At 45.7% G+C, this 20,049-nt stretch overlaps 1 protein-coding gene and 1 pseudogene across 2 annotated transcripts in view; both read left to right on the top strand.

Annotated features, from left to right (window-relative positions):
• LOC308239277 (vascular endothelial growth factor receptor kdr-like) overlaps positions 1-20,049 on the top strand; it is a gene marked incomplete at both ends in the record, with an annotated part of 686,009 nt that overhangs the window by 518,542 nt on the left and 147,418 nt on the right. Inside the window, one exon of the mRNA XM_080652065.1 lies at positions 9,543-9,649. Within this exon, the coding sequence (XP_080508191.1) occupies positions 9,543-9,649 (107 nt within the window). The remainder of the gene's footprint in view (positions 1-9,542; positions 9,650-20,049) is intronic.
• On the top strand, positions 15,442-19,065 carry LOC308239430 (LON peptidase N-terminal domain and RING finger protein 1-like; annotated as a pseudogene). The gene is made up of 2 exons: positions 15,442-15,507; positions 16,785-19,065. The product of its transcript is annotated as an LON peptidase N-terminal domain and RING finger protein 1-like (transcript).

Here is a 20,049-nt window from a genome sequence, read left to right as displayed (position 1 = left end):
TGCTGCTTAGACTCAGAACTGTGATCAGGGAAAGGACAGAAAAACAGGTAACAGCATGGCTCAGTAGTTGAATGTCAACCTATGAATCAGGAGGCCGTGGTTTGATTCTCGGTCAGGGCACGTGCCTGGGTTGCGGGCTGGATCCCCAGTGTGGGGCATGCAGGAGGCAGACAATAGATAACTCTCTCTCATCACTGATGTTTTTATCTCTCTCTCCCTCTCTCTTCCTCTATGAAATCAATAAAAAAAATAAACAACAACAAAAACAAAGACACTTATGAAAAAGCCCATCACCTCCACTTGTGGCCATGATAACACACAGTGATTAAGAAAAATTATCTGGAACAGAATCCTGGCCTTACTGTTGCAGAAAACCGGAATAATCAAACAATGCAGGAGAGTTTGGAGTCACACTTTATTCACCGCGGTGGGCTTAGAGAAAATGAATTCAAATTCTAAGCAAAGCTACAAGCAGGACTTCTTTTTTTATTAAGGAGCCAGTCCTCTGTGCAATTAGTGGTTATCTCGCTGCTGGCCTTGAAAACAACACAGTTCTATCCAATTAAGAATGCACCTTGCCAAAACCGGTTTGGCTCAGTGGATAGAGCGTCAGCCCGTGGACTGAAAGGTCCCAGGTTCAATTCCGGTCAAGGGCACGTAACTTGGTTGCGGGCACATCCCCAGTAGGGGGTGTGCAAGAGGCAGCTGATCGATGTTTCTCTCTCATCGATGTTTCCAACTCTCTATCCCTCTTCCTTCCTCTCTGTAAAAAAAAATTAATAAAACATATTTAAAGAAAAAAAAGCTTTCTAAGAATGCACCTGGCATGGCATTGGGAGTATGGGCATATCTAGTCTCTGGCCTATAAGGTCAGACAGCTAAGTTTATGGTCATACCTAGTCTCTGGCCTACCAGGTCAGACAGCTAAGTTTATGGTCCTCATTATTCAAGCAGGCTAAAGCAGGCTAGAAAGCAAAGTTATTTTTTTTAGAATAAGAGACCATCTAAGAAAAACAGCAGAGAATTCTAAACAGCAGTTTTTTACAAAATAGGGGTTTTCCTTCTCATTCCCCCCCCTTGTCCCACAAGCTTTTCAGCCTTGTGCTACAATAACCACGGGATGTTATGGTGAACAGGGCTGTCGAAACTCTTTTACTGCTTCCTGCTGGAAAGGGGCGCCGTCCAAGGGGTTAACATCCCGTTTCTTCCTCTTGGAGAGGTTTGTAGGGAATACTTCTGGCTTGTAGGATCATTTGAAGTTTAAAGGCATCTAGACGGGATGAGATAAAGCGAGTTAACAGATTTAGAAGACATGGTCCTAGGGTTATGGCTATGAGTAGCATTAACAGTGGTCCTGTCAATGGAAGGAGCCATTTCCAGACTCCCCCCCATGCAGCCCAGGTCTCAGATAACTCCTGTCTTATTTTTGAAGCTCGATCAGCTAGTTTCTTAGCCCCATCCCTTACAATACCAGACTGGTTAGCATAAAAACAGCATTCTTCCTCAAGGAACAGGCACAGCCCCCCTTTCTCCGCTGTGAGAAGGTCTAGCCCTCTTTGATTCTGGAGAGTAACAGCTGCCAGTGAGTCAATCTGATCCTGTACTGTAACAATACTTTGAGCTATTTCCTCTAAACTGTCAGCAAGGTCTTTGGATAGACTCTGATAGTAGGAGAGGGAAGTTGCCAGTCCCCCTATTCCAGTGCTAACCCCTGCTGAAATGCCAAGTGTTATAAGGAGAGGGATTAGCTGGACTGCTCTTTTGTATTGGATATGGTGTGTTACCGGGACAAGCAAGGACTGATTGTTGGGGGCAATGTCTATTTCGGGGGCTAGGTAAACCAGAGTGCAGGTCCCAGTCCAGTTGGCAGGTAGACAGAGATAAGTATTGGTGCCACAGAGGAAGAAAATTCCCTGGGTCTCCAAACAGAAGGTATTCTCAATGGTAAAGAGGTGCGTGAGCTTGCTATTCTCCTGTTCCCAGACAGAGAGAGTTCCTGCCAAGGTTGCCCCTGTTAGAGGCTGAAAGGGGCCTCGAGGATTATTTTGTGTGGCCCCAGAGGTGGTGTTTTCAAAGAAAATAAATTTCCTGTCAGTCTCTACCCAGAATTCAGAGTGTGTGAGCCCATGGGAAGGGAGGCGACGGCATGAGGCCTGTCGGTTCAATGTGCAATCCTGCCATGGGTGAAACCTTGAGCAGGTGCGGGGTCGGCCTGAGCAGAACTGAGAGGTGTCAGTGGTTGGGAAGGCCGCTGAAATGGTGGGCCCTGCTGAAAATCGAACAGGGTTCCGAAAAGGAGCTGTTTGGGTGACAATATAGTTAACCCAATTAGAGGCAGGTTTTAGGTTGAGAGTAAAATTGCAGAGGTGTTGATCAAGATGTCCCAAAGCATCTCCTCCAGGGAGTTCCCTTTTGATGCAGAGGGGTAACTGAAACATTAAGGCAATGTTAGTGGTTACCAGTCCAAAGGTAGGAACTTTGTTGGATCGGTGTGGTGCTATATTATTTAGTTCAGCAGGGCATTTCTGAATCCCTTTGAGCAGGTTGATCAGCCAGGTCCGTTGTTTTTCTTGAGGGTGATCCGCAGGGGGTGTTTCTGGTCAGAGGTCACCTTCCACTCAGGCTGGGCGTCGCTCGGCTGGTGGCCGGATTTCACCCGAGAGTGGTGAATCCAGTTGTTCAGTCCTGCAACCTTGAGAGCTGTGGGAGTGCTTAGTATGACTGGATAAGGTCCGTTCCAAATTGGCCTAAGGGGCTCTTTTTTCCAGTCTTTTACCCAAACCTGGTCTCCAGGTTTATAAGCATGTAGAGCTGTTCCTAGAGAGATGGGTAGTCGGTCAGTAACCCATCTGTGGATCTCAAAGACAGTTTTTCCAAGTCCTTGTAGTTGCTTCTGGATTTCTAAGTTTCCTATTTCCCCCAAATCTCCCTTTGGCCGAATTAAGGGAGGGGGTCTACCATATAGAATTTCAAAGGGAGAGAAACCTACCCTGGCCCTCGGGGCACAGCGTACCCGCAGGAGTACAAGAGGCAAGATATCTGTCCAGGGTAAGTTTGTCTCTTGGCATAGCTTAGCCATAGCCTGCTTTAGAGTCCGGTTCATGCGCTCTACTTTCCCTGAACTCTGAGGCCTGTAAGCTGTATGTAGGCTCCATCTAATTCCTAAAGCCTTAGTTACCTGTTGTACTATTTCTGCTACAAAGGCTGGGCCATTATCAGACCCTATGGTCAGAGGCATTCCATACCGCGGAATTATGTCCTTTAACGATGCCTTAGTGACTTCTCTCGCCTTTTCTGTGCTAGTGGGATATGCCTCCACCCAGCCTGAAAAAGTGCAAACAAAGACTAGTAGGTATTTATTTCCTCTGCTAGGCCCCATTTCAGTAAAATCTACTTCTAAGTCCTCAAAGGGAGCTTGCCCACAGCGCTGAACTCCTATCGGTCCCACAGGACCCTGTTTGGCATTGTTCTGTGCACAGAGGAGGCAACGCTGAGAAACTGAGGCACACAAGGAGGGAAGATGGGCAATTAGGTAGTACCTGCCTAACAAAGCTTCTAGAGCAGTCTTTCCTAAATGAGTAAGTTCATGCTGCTGGAGGACTACCTTATGGGCTAACTGTTCTGGGACATAGACCCTATGATCAGGGAGTATCCACCAACCTTCCTTTGTTCTCTTGCCCCCTTCTCTCTGAGCCCATTCCTCCTCCTGCAGAGTGTACTTTGGAGGTTCAGGTAATTCGGGGCCAACATGATCCGTGCTGGTGCTGCTTGTTCTTTGGCAGCCTGCTTTGCTGCGGCGTCAGCACGCTGGTTTCCTTCTGACACTGAGTCTTTCCCTCTCTGGTGACCTTTGCAATGAATGACAGCTATTTCTTTAGGTTCCCAAACTGCTTCTAGTAACTTTAAAATCTCATTTTGATTTTTGATTCCTTTTCCTCCTGCTGTCAGGAGCCCCCTTTCCTTGTATATAGCCCCATGAATATGCAGGGTAGCAAAGGCATAGCGTGAATCAGTGTAGACATTGGCACGCTTATCCTTACTGAGTTCTATGGCTCTGGCGAGGGCCCAAAGTTCTGCCCTCTGCGCTGACCATCCTTCAGGCAGGGCCTGTGCCTCGATTGTCTCCAAGTCTGATACCTCTGCATACCCAGCTCGTCTTTTTCCTTTATCTAAGAAGCTGCTGCCGTCTGTGAACAATACCAAGTCTGGGTTTGGCAGGGGCTTATCTGTTAGATCTGGCCGGCTAGAGTAAACCTCCTCTAGGACTTCCAGGCAATCATGTTCAGGTGCCCCCTCAGCAACGGGTAGAAAGGTAGCAGGATTAAGAGTTCTTACTGCTTCTAATCGTACCCGCGGGTTCTCACTTAACAATCCTTGGTACTGAGTCATCCGAGCATGAGTTAGCCAGTGCTGCCCCTTTGCTTCCATTAGAGTAATAACAGAATGAGGTACTTTTACATTTAAGCTTTGTCCCAGGGTAAGCTTATCTGCTTGACTAATAATGCCATGGCTGCAAGGGCCCTGCGACACGGGGGCTACCTGGAGGCAACTGGGTCAATCTGCTTGGAGAGATAGGCTACTGGTCTTTGCCAAGGTCCAAATTCCTGGGTTAGAACTCCTAGGGCTACCCAGCTCTTCTAGTGAACAAAAAGATTAAAGTCTCGTGTCACATCTGGTAGCCCTAGTGCTGGGGCCTCAGTGAGCTTTGCCTTTATGCTGATGAAGGCTTTCTCCTGCTCGGGGCCCCATACAATGGGTGCCTTCTCTTCCCCTTTTAAAGCTTCATAGAGAGGCTTGGCCAGGTCTGAAAATCCTGGGAACCAAATTCAACAGAACCCTGCTGCTCCTAGGAATTCCCAAATCTGCCGCCGGGTGCTAGGGACTGGAATGGCACATACTGCCTGCTTCCTTTCAGTCCCTAGCCTTCGTTTCCCTTGGCTGATTCGGAAGCCTAGATACTTGACTTCCTTCTGACAAATCTGCACCTTTTTCTTGGACACTCTATAACCTGTTTCAGTTAACAGTCTCAGGAGGGCTCGTGTCCCTTCCCAGCACTGAGCTCGTGTGGAGCTGGCCAGTAGGAGGTCAACTACATACTGGAGTAGAACACATCCCAAGTCTTGTCCTGGGAACTTAGATAAATCAGATGCTAGTGCTCCACTAAAGAGAGTAGGGGAGTTTTTAAATCCTTGTGGAAGTCTGGTCCAGGTGAACTGCTCCTTGGCTCCCGTATTTGGGTTTTCCCACTCAAAAGCAAAAAGCAGCTGGCTGATGGGGGCTAATCGGAGGCAGAAAAAGGCATCTTTCAGATCTAGGCATGTAAACCATTCTGCTTCTGATGGAATAAGTCTTAGAAGTGTGTAGGGGTTTGGTAGCGTCGCATGCAAGGTTGTAACAGCCTCATTAACAGCCCGTAAATCCTGTACCGGGCGGTAGTCATTAGTCCCAGGCTTTTTGACAGGCAAGAGGGGAGTATTCCATGGTGATTGACATCTTTTAAGGAGTCCCCACTGAAGTAGCCGGTCTAAGTGGACCTGAATTCCTAGGCGTGCCTCCCGTGGAATTGGATATTGGCTGATTTTGACAGGCTGTGCCCCAGACTTTAAGTCAATTAGTATCGGGGCATGGTCTTTGGCCAGGCCAGGGGGATTTCCTTCTGCCCAGACCAGCGGGAATTCTTCCTCTAATTCAGGCTCTAAAGGTGAAGCCTTTGACTGAGGGGCATAAAGTCTCCATTCTTCCTCCCGGGGCACTGCTAAGGACAGGATCATTGGAGAAGTCTCCTCACTTAGGCGAAGTTGTGCTGAGCCATTTGGAGCAAAAGTGATTTCTGCCCCCATTTTGGCTAAAAGCTCTCTACCCATCAGAGGTACTGGACAATCTGGCAAGTACAGGAATTCATGAATTACTCAGTGGCCGCCAAGTTGGCATTGGCGAGGCCGGCAGAATGGTCTACAGGTCTGGTCTCCAGTAGCTCCAATAATGGTGACTTCCTTTCCTGAGAGAGGCGCTACTTTCTGTGTGACTACTGAGTGCTCTGCTCCCGTATCAACCATAAAGTCCACAGACTGGCCCCCAATTTTCATTCTGACCATGGGCTCGTGGGGGCCCAGCAGAAAAGAGCCCGGTCTGTCCTAGTCAGAGTCAGCTGCTGCCAGCCCAATAAGGTCTGCTTCAGGTGGTTCTGGTTGATAGCGACTGGGTGGAAAAGGGGACCCTATCTTCTTGCTCTGCCGTTTGGGACATTCATTTTTCCAGTGCCCTGTTTCCTTACAATAGGCACACTGGTCCCGTCTCAGACTTGCTCTTCCTTTCCCTCCCGATCTGTCTTCTTGCTTCCCTTTTTGGGCTGTCTGGGGACCCGAACCTCTGAAAGCTGCTGCTATCACATTGGCCCTTCTTTGTATTCTCTTTTCTTCTTCCTTTTTTGCTGCCCTGTCTCGGTTGATGAAAACCTTGTTGGCTATCTCTAGCAGTTCACTAGCATTTTTTCCTGCAAACCCTTCCAGCTTCTGTAATTTTCTCCTGATATCAGGCTGGGCTTGGCCTACAAAGGAAGCATTTACCATGGTTTGAGTGTCCGGGGACTCAGGGTTAAAGTGAGTGTAGATCCGGTATGTCTTACATAGTCTCTCATAGAAAACTTCTGGACTTTCCTCAGGCTTCTGGAAAACCTCAGAGATTTTAGCCATATTGGTAGGCTTCTTGGCTCCGGCCCTGACGCCCTGGAGGAGAGCCAGCCGATATCTTTCTAGCCTGGTCTTTCCGTCTTCTGAGTTCGGGGACCAATTAGGTTCCTCATTGGGGAGGGCCTCCCTTGCCCATCTGTCTGTGTCTAATGTCCCTGCCGGGGCCTGGGTCTGGAGCCACTTCTGAGCCTCTGTCATTATTCTCATGCACTCCTCAGTGTTAAAGAATGCAAAAAGGAGCTGCTTGCAGTCCACCCAGGTGGGCTTCTGGGTCTGGAAAAATCATTTCTAGGAGGTCTATCATGGCCTGAGGTTTTTCAGAATAAGCTGGGGTGTGTTGCTTCCAATTCAGAATGTCACTTGTGGTAAAGGGCTGATAATAATAGACCGGCCTTCCTTCCTATAAGGTCCCATCTTCACCAAGCACTTGGGCACCCCGAATTTCCCTGAGAGGCATCTGATGTGCTGGCTGTTGTTTGGGCCCTTGATCGGGCTGAACGCAGGCGCCGCCCAACCGGCTCTGGAGAGCCTGGTTCAGGGGAGACGGAGGGAGGCGGTGTTTCCAGACTTTCCGGACCTTCCAGGCTAGCAGGGGGGGCACTTGGTGCTGCCTGTGGCTCATATGGAGGTGGTAACACTGGTGGGACTTCCTCGGGGGGGGTCCTGTAGAATAGGGGGTTGATCTTCCTTCTGAGGGACCTGCTCCTTCCCTGCCTGCCTCTCCTTAGCCTGCTCCTGCCCTGCCTGCCTCTTCACTCCTGCTACTAAAACCTTACTCTGTCCCTTCTTACACACGCAGAACCGGACCCAAGGCGGCAAGGTTTGAGCAATTTCTAACCAGCTGTCTATGTAGGGAAACTGATCTGGGTGTCCAGGATCTCCTGTGACTACATTCCACACCACCCTGACCAATCCTTCATCTAAAGAGCCTTCCGAGGGCCAGCCAACCCCGAAGGCTGGCCATTCCACTTCACAGAATTTCCTCAATGTTTCAGAATTCATTTTAATTCCATAGTCTCCATCAAATCCCTTTTTAAAATGTTTCAACCTGCAATTGAGAACAGTGGGTTTACTCTGTCCCGACCCCATGATGATTGGTGGCGTGAGACAGACAAGGGAGGGGGTGACCTGTTTTCACAGATCCTCACTCAGATGCCCGCCTGGCCGCGTCCCTTGGGAGCTTAGATTTGTCTTAGCTAAGATGCACCCGTGTAAACCCCGGGCCTGGTCACCTCCACGTGGGGGTGAGTCACCGTTATGCCATATGACGAATCGCGGAACCGCAGGTTGGGGCCCACTCGGACTCCGTAACCGAAGTCGTGGAGCCACACAAAGGAGAGGAGAGGGCAGGCCCCCTCCCTCCACACTCACACACTTTCACCAGACATTCACTCAGAGTTTAAACAACAATCCACCCAATTCCTGATTAATTTGCCTGAGGAAGCTGTATAGCTTCCGGGGAGGTGATCAAGCTCCCCCTTCCACTCACTTGGAGTGGGCTGAACTGACGGGGCCCCTACCTTACCGATTCTGTCGACAGGTCCGGAAGTGTCCGTCCACTCTCTCCAGTTGCTGGCCGGGTCCTGGGCTGAGGTCCGGGAGCGCCCAGAGTCCCCCAGTTTAATTCTGCTAATTCAGCAGAGCGGCGCCTCCCAGAGGCCTGTCCAATGCCCCTGGGCCCCAAACCCGGTCCACTCACCAGAGGCTAAAAAGCCAAGCATGGGTTGGTTTTCCCGGGCCTACGCACCAAATTATGTTGCAGAAAAACCGAATAATCAAACAATTCAGGAGAGTTTGGAGTCACACTTCATTCACCGCGGTGGGCTTAGAGAAAATGAATTCAAATTCTAAGCAAAGCTACAAGCAGGACTTCCCTTTTTATTAAGGAGCCAGTCCTCTGTGCAATTAGTGGTTATCTCGCTGCTGGCCTTGAAAACAACACAGTTCTATCCAATTAAGAATGCACCTGGCATGGCATTGGGAGTATGGGCATATCTAGTCTCTGGCCTATAAGGTCAGACAGCTAAGTTTATCTTCCTCATTATTTAAGCAGGCTAAAGCAGGCTAGAAAGCAAAGTTATTTTTTTAGAATAAGAGACCATCTAAGAAAAACAGCAGAGAATTCTAAACAGCAGTTTTTTACAAAATAGGGGTTTTCCTTCTCATTACTAACTTTGTAACCTTGGGCATATTACTAAACCTCTCCATTCCTCAGTTTACACATTTGTAAAATCAGGTACTAATAGTATCTTTCTTCATAAGATGTGGTGAGTAAATAAGAAAATAGATGCAAAGCACTTATTACAGTGCCTGCCACATAATAAGTAGTGCTTATTATTATTTTATCACATTTTGGATTTGGTTCTTGATAATGGATTATCTGTAGAGGGCTAAGGGGCAGATGATGTCATCAGATGACTCTAGAGGCAATGGGTAACAGGCAAACCAGTGTTTTAATTGGGAACCTATTCCCCTACACTGACAGAATTATGAAGCTCTAATGTTTGTCCTCCCTTCCTCTCTTGTAGGATTGTTTATTTAAGAAGAGAGGATAGGGGAAATTAAGAGGGAAGAAGGGAACATTCTTTATAAAACATGTTTTAATAAAAAACACTGAATCCACAAGTTTGTAAATACATCCTTATTAATCAACTTCTATAGCACAAAAGATGTTGCTCTAAGTTGTTAAGAAAATATTTTGAGGTAAATAGAAAAGTAGAGCAAAATTCTGAACTGTCCAACGAAGGCCAGCAGTTCTTCTTATTGCCAGATGTAGGCAGGAAAGGATATCACCAATACAAATTAGTATATTTGTCCCTTGGAAATGATGAATACATCTGTTTTCACATGCAGGATGGCAAAGACTACATACCCCTCAATGGCACTGGCAGAGCACCCACATTCATGGCCCTGGATCCTGTACAAGAGACCATAAGTAGTAATATCATAATGGAAACCAGGTGAGATCCAATAGCTTCTGTTTCTTTGAGATGATGGTTTGGAAAACTCTTAACAAGTATAATTGTCTAGAATTAGTAACTGTTTTAAAGGGGGAGCAGTAAATTATACTCCTCTTTTCTAAGAGTTCTGAACCAATTGAAACATAAATGACAGTGCCAATTTAAGGTCTTCGTTCCAGCTTTATTGTTGACATAAGCTAGATCAGAGAATTGGCTTATAAATGCAACCAGATGGATTGTTAACACTCCCCTGGATTAGATTTACCCTAAATTTTCAGAGTTCCCCCTCAGGGAGAATACACTCTTTGAAAGAAAGAAAGTCCTTGAAAAAAGCATGGCAATTAATTCTCTTTACCAATCTGATAACTAACTTCCCCTCTCACAATGAGGGGTGGGGTAAGACATTCAGGTGGAATGTGCCTTTTACAGAGTGTCCTCCACATGTAAATGAGAGGGGTTAAGAAAAAAGTGTTCTTGCCAACAAGGTATATTAAGTGGTAAGTGGAGAGGGCCCAAGGGCAATTGAGGATAAGACTAAGCACAATTTAATTCACCTCAAGTGAACAATGAATATATTTACTTTTGTGTTCAACATTAGTGTTAGCCACTGAGAAGGTCTAAAACAGGGGTGGGCAAACTTTTTGACTCGAGGGCCACAATGGGTTCTTAAACTGGACCGGAGGGCCGGAACAAAAGCATGGATGGAGTGTTTGTGTGAACTAATATAAATTCAAAGTAAACATCATTATATAAAAGGGTAAGGTCTTTTTTTTTATTATTTCAATAGTTTTAGTCTTTTCAAACTGTGCTCTGAAACTGTGCTCTCCAGGGGCGTGTCTCCCTACATTACCACGATAACGTGTCTACGCATTCCCAGGGTGATGTCAGGAGACGCGTCCGCGGGCATTACAAGGAGCCTCTGGAAGATTGAGAGGTTCGTAGTTTGCCCACGGCTGGTCTAAAATAAGACCATTCAAAAAACTGACAATCTACTATTGAGATAAGACATACATAATTATGAGTAAGTCTAGAGGGTTTTGTCAAGAGGGCATAAATAAGTGGTGTGGATTAACTCATAAGAGTTCAGAGAACAAAGAAATCAACATAAGGTTAAGGCATCAAGCAAGGTCTCCATTTATAGTTGTATAGTTTGTGTAAGACACAACTCATGGAGAAAATGGGAACTGAATCCAGCTCATGTTCTGCTTGATAATCCCTATGCCCAACACAGCTTTGTATGCCTAGAGGAAGGGACATCTTTCATAGTTACTTTATCATTCATTGAGGGTCAGGGGGAGGATTCTGTCAAAAGGGGGTACCTTTTACTAATCTATACAATATATAGGGTGGTCATGACCTTAGTAGAAGATTCCTAGAGGAGCTGAGGCTAACAGTGAATCCACCAAGTGTGGAGCAGCATTTACTCAGCAGTTCCCAAATCCCATTATATAGTCATTGGCTGAAAAATTAGTATGATTCCAATGATATTGTGCTGGAACTAGGTGTACTACAGCTCTATTACTCATCACATAAATTTTCTTTTTTCACATAAATTTTTTTAAAAGTTTCAGTTATCAAAGTTTTCCATATTTTACACATTACATGGTTCACTCAAGCCTAACCTATTTTGCATTGATTGGTTGACATTTCCTTCATAACACTGTACACATTTATGACAGCTATAAGTTACCATGTTTTTCAGAAGGAAGACAGTCATGGAGTCATCCTAGCTGGATTGTTAGGAAATATACCATACACAGTCCTTTAAATTCTACCTTTTTTTAACGAATGAAGAAATTAAAGCTATGAGGTGTGGAATTTTCTGGTTCATCTAGAGCAGTGGTTCTCAACCTTTCTAATGCCACGACCCTTTAATACAGTTCCTCATGTTGTGGTGACCCCCAACCATAAAATTATTTCGTTGCTACTTCATAACTGTAATTTTGCTACTGTTAATGAATCTTAATATAAATATCTGTGTCGTGACCCACAGGTTGAGAACCGCTAGCAGGGTCGCCTAAGACCATCGGAAAACACAGATATTTACATTATGATTCATAACAGTAGCAAAATTACAGTTATGAAGTAGTAACGAAAATAATTTTATGGTTGGGGGTCACCACAACATGAGGAACTGTATTAAAAGGTCGTGGCATTAGGAAGGTTGAGAACCACTGCTCTAGAGAAACACTGAGAATTGAGCTCTGATCCATGAGGCTTTGTCTGGTTGTTTATTCAGCACTCCTGTTGTTGTCCAACCATTGGCTGGACTATTATTTCCAATCATATCTATATACACTGAGTGGCCATATTATTATGACCACCCCATCAGTACTTCATTGGGCCACCTTTTGCCTTCAATATTGCGGCGATTCTTCTTGGCATTAACTCCACGAGATGATGAAAGGTGATGCGAGGAATCTGACACCTGATGAATAGCACTGTCCAGTTCTGTGAGATCTGATGGTTGTGGAACCAGCTGCCTGATGGCTCTTTTAACTTCGTCCCACAAATGCTCAATTGGGTTGAGATCTGGTGATTGTGGGGGCCGCCTAAGCAAGGTAAAGTCTCCCTCATGTTCTTGAAACCACTTCTGTACAATACGAGCACCGTGGCATGGCACATTGTCTCGTTGGAAGAAGCCATCTCCATTGGGATACGCCATCAACATGATAGGATGAACTTGATCAGCAATGATACTTAGGTATGTTGTGCTATTCAGACATTGTTCCACACGAATTAAAGGGCCCAATTCATGCCAGGAAAATATTCCTCAAACCATAAAACTGCCCCCACCAGCTTGAAGGGTTTTACTCATGCATGTGGGGTGCATGCTTTCATGCTGTTTCCACGAAATTCTCACTCTGCCATCTGCATGATGCAACTGGAAACGTGATTCATCGGACCACATGACTTTTTTCCAATGCTCCACTGTCCAATCCTTGTGTTCCTGTGTGAATTGGAGATGTTTTATCTTGGTAACTGCAGACAGCAAAGGTGTTTGAACAGGACTTCAGCTTCCATATCCCATGCGATGCAGTGTACAGCTAATTTGCCTACAAACATCAGGTGGTCAGAATAATCTGGCCACTCAGTGTATATAAAAGCCTAAGTTACCAGCCGACTGGCCGCCTACTGTTTGACTGTCCAACTGGTAGCTATGACTCACACTGACCACCAGGGAGCAGACACTCAATGCAGGAGTGGAAACCACAGGCATGGAAACAGGGAACAGACTGATGAATCTCAGAGGGAAGGGGAGGGGGGGAGGGCAGGAAGAGATTAACCAAAGATCTTATATGCATACTGGAGGCCCAGTGCAGGTCCCTTAGCCTGGCCTGTGCCCTCTCGCAATCTGGGACCCCTCAGGGGATGTTGGAGAGCTGGTTTTGGCCCAATCCCCATAAGCCAGGCTGAGGGACCCCACTGGTGCACGAATTTAATAATGAGGAGGAAGGGAATGCCTTTTCCACTTGGAGATTTTTCTTCATGAGGGCTGCATGAAGTAAGTCTTGGAGAGGATCAAATTTCATTTTATTAGTTTCATTTTATGCTGGCCATCAATCTATAGTGACATGTGCCTTGGGGAAACCATGAAGTGAAAGGAGGGAATGTGCACAGTCAGGGACTCTACAATTATTTGAGGGCTTTGATCCATTCCTGCCTCATGTCACCGGCTGGCACCAAGGGGTTCACCTGTAGCTAACTTCTCCATCTATGCACCTATGTGCCCCAGACCTGACTCTCAACACTTAACCTTTATTTCTGTGCATTCATGGTGAGATCCAGCCGCTATGGTAGAGCATGCCAACAGCCAGGCCCCATTCAGTTAACATCACACCTGCAGTTGACCTTGGTCCTATTTCCTTGATCTGACCCACACCACTGTGTTTGCATATGCAACTGGTCCTTTACACTACACAGCATCTACAGCTGGTACCTTCAGCTGACTGTATGCATACCACTAGCTATTGGAACCACTGCTGTTGTACTGGTTCCTAGCTGTTGGACCTGAAGGACCTTCTGTGGACCCTAATAACATTTGCAGCCACTAAAGAAGCCCCAAAGCATTTGCCAAAGGCCACACAGTTGTCAATGCTGCTGACTCCTGTGGCCTAAGTTAAAGAGACATTAAGACCTCTGGACCCAGTGCCACCACATATCCCCACACTTGGCATCCTTCACCACTAATCCAGAGTATCACAGCATACTCTAGTGTAAACCCACCCACAGGTGAAGGGCTAATTTTTTAATGAAGTTAGTTCATACATTCTGAAAAAAGTGATAGCTTCTTCAAATGTACAGACACATATGCAAGGCTACAAGAATCACTATAATTCAAGGAAACATGAAAACACCAAATCCACAAAGAAAACTTCCTTATAATAAGGATGTTTTGAAGGAAAAATAAGAAAACATCTAGGAACTGAATCAAAAGAAATGGGTATCCATGAATGGCCCAAGAAAGAATTCTAAAGATACACAGTAATTAAAGATATACAGAAATAATAATAATTCTAAAGATACACAGAGAGCTACCAGAAAGCATAGATTAACAATTTAGCAATCAGGGGAAAAAAGGAAAAAAAAGTAAGTTCAAGATTGAGATAGAAAACATAAAAAACAAAACAGAAATTTTGGAACTGAAGAATAAAATGATTGAACTGAAGAATTCAATAGATAGCCTCAATAACATAATTGCCCAAACAAAAGAAATAACTACTGATATAGAAGACAGATCAATTGAAATGAACCAATCATAAGAGAAAAAACGAATGAAAAGTAATGAGGAAATCATTCAGTACTTTGGAATCTCAGAAGGAGAAAGTCAGAAGAAAGGGGTAAAAAGCTTATTTAAATAATGATGGAGAATGTCACAACAATGAAGCTAAAAAGTCACCTCAATATTTCAATCCAAAATGATCCCCTCCAAAACACATTATCATATGGTTGTCTAAAATCAAACAGTAAGTAGTCATGTCACCAAGATGATGACATAGGTCATTCCTGAATTTTCTTGCCCTTACAAGAACAACTAATGACTACTTATGAAAAATAGACCAGTTCAGTCTGGCTAAAGCATCACTCTGCCTCACAGAGATCAAGACAAACTGCATTAGAAGGGTAAGAAGAATAGGTATATGCTGACTGCATTGCCCTTCCCCAGGCCACAGCATCACAAAGTGGCAAGGTATTTCCTGAACCTACTATTTCTCCACTGGGAAAAGAAAGCCTGTGAGGACATCCAGCTCCCTCCAGCATTATGGATCACTTTGTGGGAGCCCCTACTCTGGTCTAGCTAAATGGGAATTGTAGGAGAATCAGTGGGGCTCAACCACTGGAAATCTGATTATGATGGAGAAGGGAAGAGAGTCTTGCCACAAGAAGCACTTGGGTCATGAAACACTAAGTTTCTACATGCAGAACCCAAGTAGTAGTCCCAACTATCAGATTTTCCCATCTTCAGAGCTAAGATAGTGGTAAAGTCTGACCCAGTAACACTGCTGGGTGCATGTCTGCTTGATTTGGAACCTCAAATGGGTTTTACTAGATCTAGAGCCTGGTCTGCTTATGTCCAGCCAAGGCAACTACACATGCTATGGAGAGTAGCTTCCAGTTCCATGTGAGCAGAAAGGCTGGCCAGAACATCTGAAAGCTATATAAACCAGCAATGATCAAGCCAAGAGGCAGGCAGGCAGAGCTGATTGCCCCCACAGCAAAGCAAGTATTGGGCAAGGAAGATTTACCTGCTATACCCAGGCAGAGGATTTAATTCATTTCCTTACCCACTGATGAGTGTAGCTCCCAGCCCCTCCCAACCAGAAATCCAGTTTAAGAAACTTCAGAAGTTGACTGCAGTGAGCCCTCCCCATTCTGCTTATGCAAAAAAGCTGATCATGGCTCTACTTGCTATGTGTAGCTCTCAGCCTGTCTGGCAAGTTTTAGGCTGTATACCCCCAGAAAGCTCAAGCAGAGAAGTAGAGTGTTGGAGCTAATATTCTGTATAGCAAAGCTAGTGGCTCTATTTAGCCAGAGATCTTGGGGCAAGAGTCAAAACCATAAACAAACAGCCTTACCTACCTTGGAGCTGCTTCTCCTGCTATACTCATGTAGGGAAACTATTCATACCCCACTAATTACTTTATGTACCATTCAGCTTGCCTGAATAGAGAACATAACCAGAGCACACATGAACCTATATAGCTAATCCAATAGTTCTTGTTACAGTGGCACTTAAAAATAGAGTATAGCCCATGGCTTTCCCCATATACAAAGAAAATATGGTCACCTTACCTAACAAGAAAATTCAGTGCACACTCTTGCCTGATTCAGGTGCCCAAACAATGAGCCATGCAGACCCTGGATCCCACCTGCTACCCTGCCAGACCAGAGAAACTAATTGATGCCTTCACCACTGGTTTGTGTAGTAACCAGTCCTGACTATACAGTAAACATGAACAGAGAATCCAGGCAATAGTGAAGCCCATCCTACAGCATTACCTGAGCAGGGAATCAAGTCAACATTCTTACCCAGCTGTTCTCAGTCAGTGGCAAAACTTCTCACTACAGAGTTCAAACAGTTCCTTCAACCCAAATATGCCTTAATAGCAGACCCTACCTTTCCAAGGATATTTCCAGTACCCCAAACTGAGCTGATTTGTGAAGAACTGTCTCTGTCAAAACAAACTTGTAAACTCTGAAAGAGGAGCATCTGCTTACACAAGAATTCAAAGATCAAAGAACAAAACAAGTACTTCATCAAAGAAAATGAAACATTAAAATAGAACCAAACAGAAATTCTGAAGATGAAGAAGTCAATAAAAATAATCAAGAATGAACTAGCAAGCATAGGAGATAGAGCTGACCAGATGGAGGAAAGGATTAGTGAGGTCAAAGATAGAAATCTAGAAATGATGCAGATTAAAAAAAAAAAAAAAAAAAAAAAGACTTGAGGCCCCCACCCTGGGGCTTCCTGGTGCGTGCTGCCCTCTGGATCCGCGTGCCACGCCCTCCTGCTCGCGGGCCGCTGTGGAGCCTCGCGCCCCGCAGGCTCTTGGAGGGTGGGGGCAGTTGATGGCAGCGGCACAGCCCTCCGCGGGCCAAGTCTTTCCCGGTCGTGATGAGGAGCTCCTAGAGGGGAAACCGGGAGATGGCACCCCTGCCCCTGAGCCGGGTCGGGTTCTGGGAAGTGGGCGGCGGCAGCGGGGACTGGCTGGAGCGCGCGGCTGCGGAGTCGGAGCGCTGGGAGCTGCTGCTCCGCTGGGGCGAGCTGCTGGCCCTGGGCGGCCACCTGAAGGGAGCGCTGGAGGCGCACGAGGCGGCGCGGAGGCGCGAGGCCCGGGTCCTGCCTGAGTGCCTGGGCACCCTGGTGGACTGCCTGGTGCTCAACTACAGGCTCCGCCACAGGCTGGGCTGGAGCGCCGCGCCGACAGCGGAAGCGGGCGCGGGCGGGCTGCTGAGCTGCCTGGGTTGCTGGGGCTTCCAGAGCAAGCAGATGACCGTGCCCTGAGGCCACAGTTACTGCCGCAGCTGCCTGTGGAGGGAGCTCCGCGCCCTCTGCTGTCTCTGCTGCGACTGGCTGCTGGCCGCCGCCCGCTGCTGCCCCCGCTGTGGATGCTGAGGGCACCACCAAGCGGCCGCTGCCTCTGGCCTCCGCCATCGCCACCTAGGGCTTCAGAACCAGCATCTCCTCAACCACCTGGCAGAGAAGTGGTTCCCCGAGCCAGCAGGAGCAAGCGCGGGCAGCCAGCTGGCTAGGGGAGCTGCTGCACCAGGGGCGCCACAGGGAGTCCCTGGCCGCCACCTGCAAGGCACTAGGAGCAGAGCCCAGCAACTTGACTTTAAAATTTACCTCACTGAATCCTATGCTGGTGTCTGAGAGTTCAAAGCAGCCATAGAAGATCTGAATGCAATGCTCTTTCAGCTGCCAAGTTGGCCCGAGGTCTACTTCAGGAAAGGAAAAGTACTCCATAATGCCGGCTTTTTAGGTGATGCCTTACAACTATTCCTGCAGTGCTTAGCCTTTGATGAAGACTTCACACCTGCAAAGCTGGAAGTGGACAAGATTTTATTTGATTTATTATCACCTGAAAACTTAAAAGAAGGCCTGAGGAATTCTTCCTGGAGTTCATTGCCATGCACTAAGCACAAACCTTTTGGTTTTCCGTCAGTAATGGAAGAGTTTCACTCTGCCAATGAGCTTAGCCCAGAGCAGAATGAAGAAATACCTGAGGCCCCGGCAGAACCTGTCAAAGGAAGCTTAAACCATGCTTGGTCAGCACAGGCTATAAATTCTACAGAAATGGCAGCCAGAGAGGATTGCTTAAAATGAATGTCCTCAAAATCTTTGCTCTCTGTTCAAGAAAAAGGTGCTGTCCTGGAAAGAAAGCCGTCTGTCTTAGAACAGGACGTGATTGTCAATGAAGATGGAAGAATAAGCTTAAAAAGCAAGAAGAAACGCCCAATGAGGTCTATACGTTTTCATTAACTTACGGCGACATCCCAGAGAAATTAATAGACGTCTCAGATTTTGAGTGTTCTCTCTGCATGAGGTTGTTTTTTGAGCCAATAACAACCCCTTGTGGACACTCTGTAAGAATTGTCTTGAGCTTTGTTTGGATTATACACCATATTGTCCCCTTTGCAAAGAAAGCTTAAAAGAGTATCTCTAGCAGATAGGAGGTACTGTGTCCCACAGCTGTTGGAAGAATTAATAGTGAACTATCTGCCTGATGAGCTGTCTGAGAGAAAAAATATATGAAGAGACTGCTGAACTCTCACACTTGACCAAGAATGTCCCAATATTTGTTTGCACTATAGCCTACCCCACTGTGCCTTGCCCTCTTCATGTATTTGAGCCAAGATATAGATTGATGATTCGAAGAAGCATGCAAACTGGAACTAAACAGTTTGGAATGTGTGTCAGTGACACACAGAATGGTTTTGCAGATTATGGTTGTATGTTACAAATTAGAAATGTACATTTCTTATCTGATGGAAAGTCTGTGGTGGATACCGTTGCAGGAAAGTGGTTTAAGGTTTTAAAAAGAGTAATGAAAGATGGATATTGCACTGCAGACATTGAATATCTGGAAGATGTTAAGGTGGAGAGTGAAGATGAGATAGAGAGTCTCAGGCAGCTTCATGATTTGGTCTACTCTCAAGCCTGCAGCTGGTTTCAGAATTTAAGAGACAGATTTCAAAGCCAAATTCTTCAGCACTTTGGATCAATGCCCAGGAGGGAGGAAAACCTTCAGGCGACTCTTAATGGACCTGCCTGGTGTTGGTGGCTTCTTGCAGTTCTCCCTGTGGATCCCCAATACCAGCTGTCAGTTTTGTCAATGAAGTCTTTGAAAGAACGGTTGACAAAGATACAGCATATCCTGACCTATTTTTCTAGAGACCAATCTAAGTAACTAACTGCTTGGATATCTTCTTTTAAAGTTACCCTAACCTGGCTGTGTTGATGGCCAGGTTGTCTACTGCCTTTGCACATCCAGTGCTGGTTTGAAAAATGGATGGAACTCTTGTGTGTGTGTGTGTGTGTGTGTGTGTGTGTGTGTGTGTGTTTATTTCCCCAACCTCCAGAATCATGTGGTTCTGCAAATGAATACCCTCAACTAGGATTTAGACCACTAAGAACTTGCACAGGAAAACACACAGCAAATGTGTTAAACCTCTACATTATAATGAAGTTGCACTATGTACCATACTCTAAAATGAGATGAGAAATGTGTATGTGTGTGCGTGAGCGTGTGGGTAGTATGTGTGCATTTTCTCTGGCTTTAAGATTTTAAAAGAAAAAAAGAATCCATAGAGAGCAGAGCTTTCCAAGGGTCATTTACTACCCAAGTTTACAACAGTAGCGATACAAGTTTTTGAATTTAATTTGCCTCTGATTTCTCTGTCTGAATGCTTCTATTTGCACAGGTATGTAAACTATGGTATTGTGTATCACTCTTTTGGAAATCCTGCTCTTGCTGAACTGTCTTGACCATTGACTATGATACTTTCCTATTTATGTAAATACATGCACCCCAGTGTCTGACAGGGGTGCAGAACCTAGAGCCAGTTTTCAGGAACAATTGCAAACCTGACATGGTACTGTGCATCTATTCACAAAACACTCAAAACTGTGAAAATATGGTTTACATTTAATTGTACATAAAGGCAAATGGAGAACTCAATTCAGTACCAGTTAGTTTGTACCTTTTAGGGGGCTTTTCCCATTAACTGCCCATCTGTGTAATTTATAGTTTGACAGGATGTGTTTGTTTAAAACAATGACATAGTTCAAACACATTAAGGACCTGAAGGAAGAGAAGAAGCTTAATTTAGAACTAAGCTTTTACAGTCTGTTTTATTTTTTTAATTCTGGTCTCGGTGCAAATGTTAGTTAT

The sequence above is a fragment of the Plecotus auritus genome, assembly GCF_963455305.1.
Source record: "Plecotus auritus genome assembly, chromosome: X".
Lineage (NCBI taxonomy): Eukaryota > Metazoa > Chordata > Mammalia > Chiroptera > Vespertilionidae > Plecotus > Plecotus auritus.
This window is presented reverse-complemented; position numbering and strand designations above follow the sequence as displayed.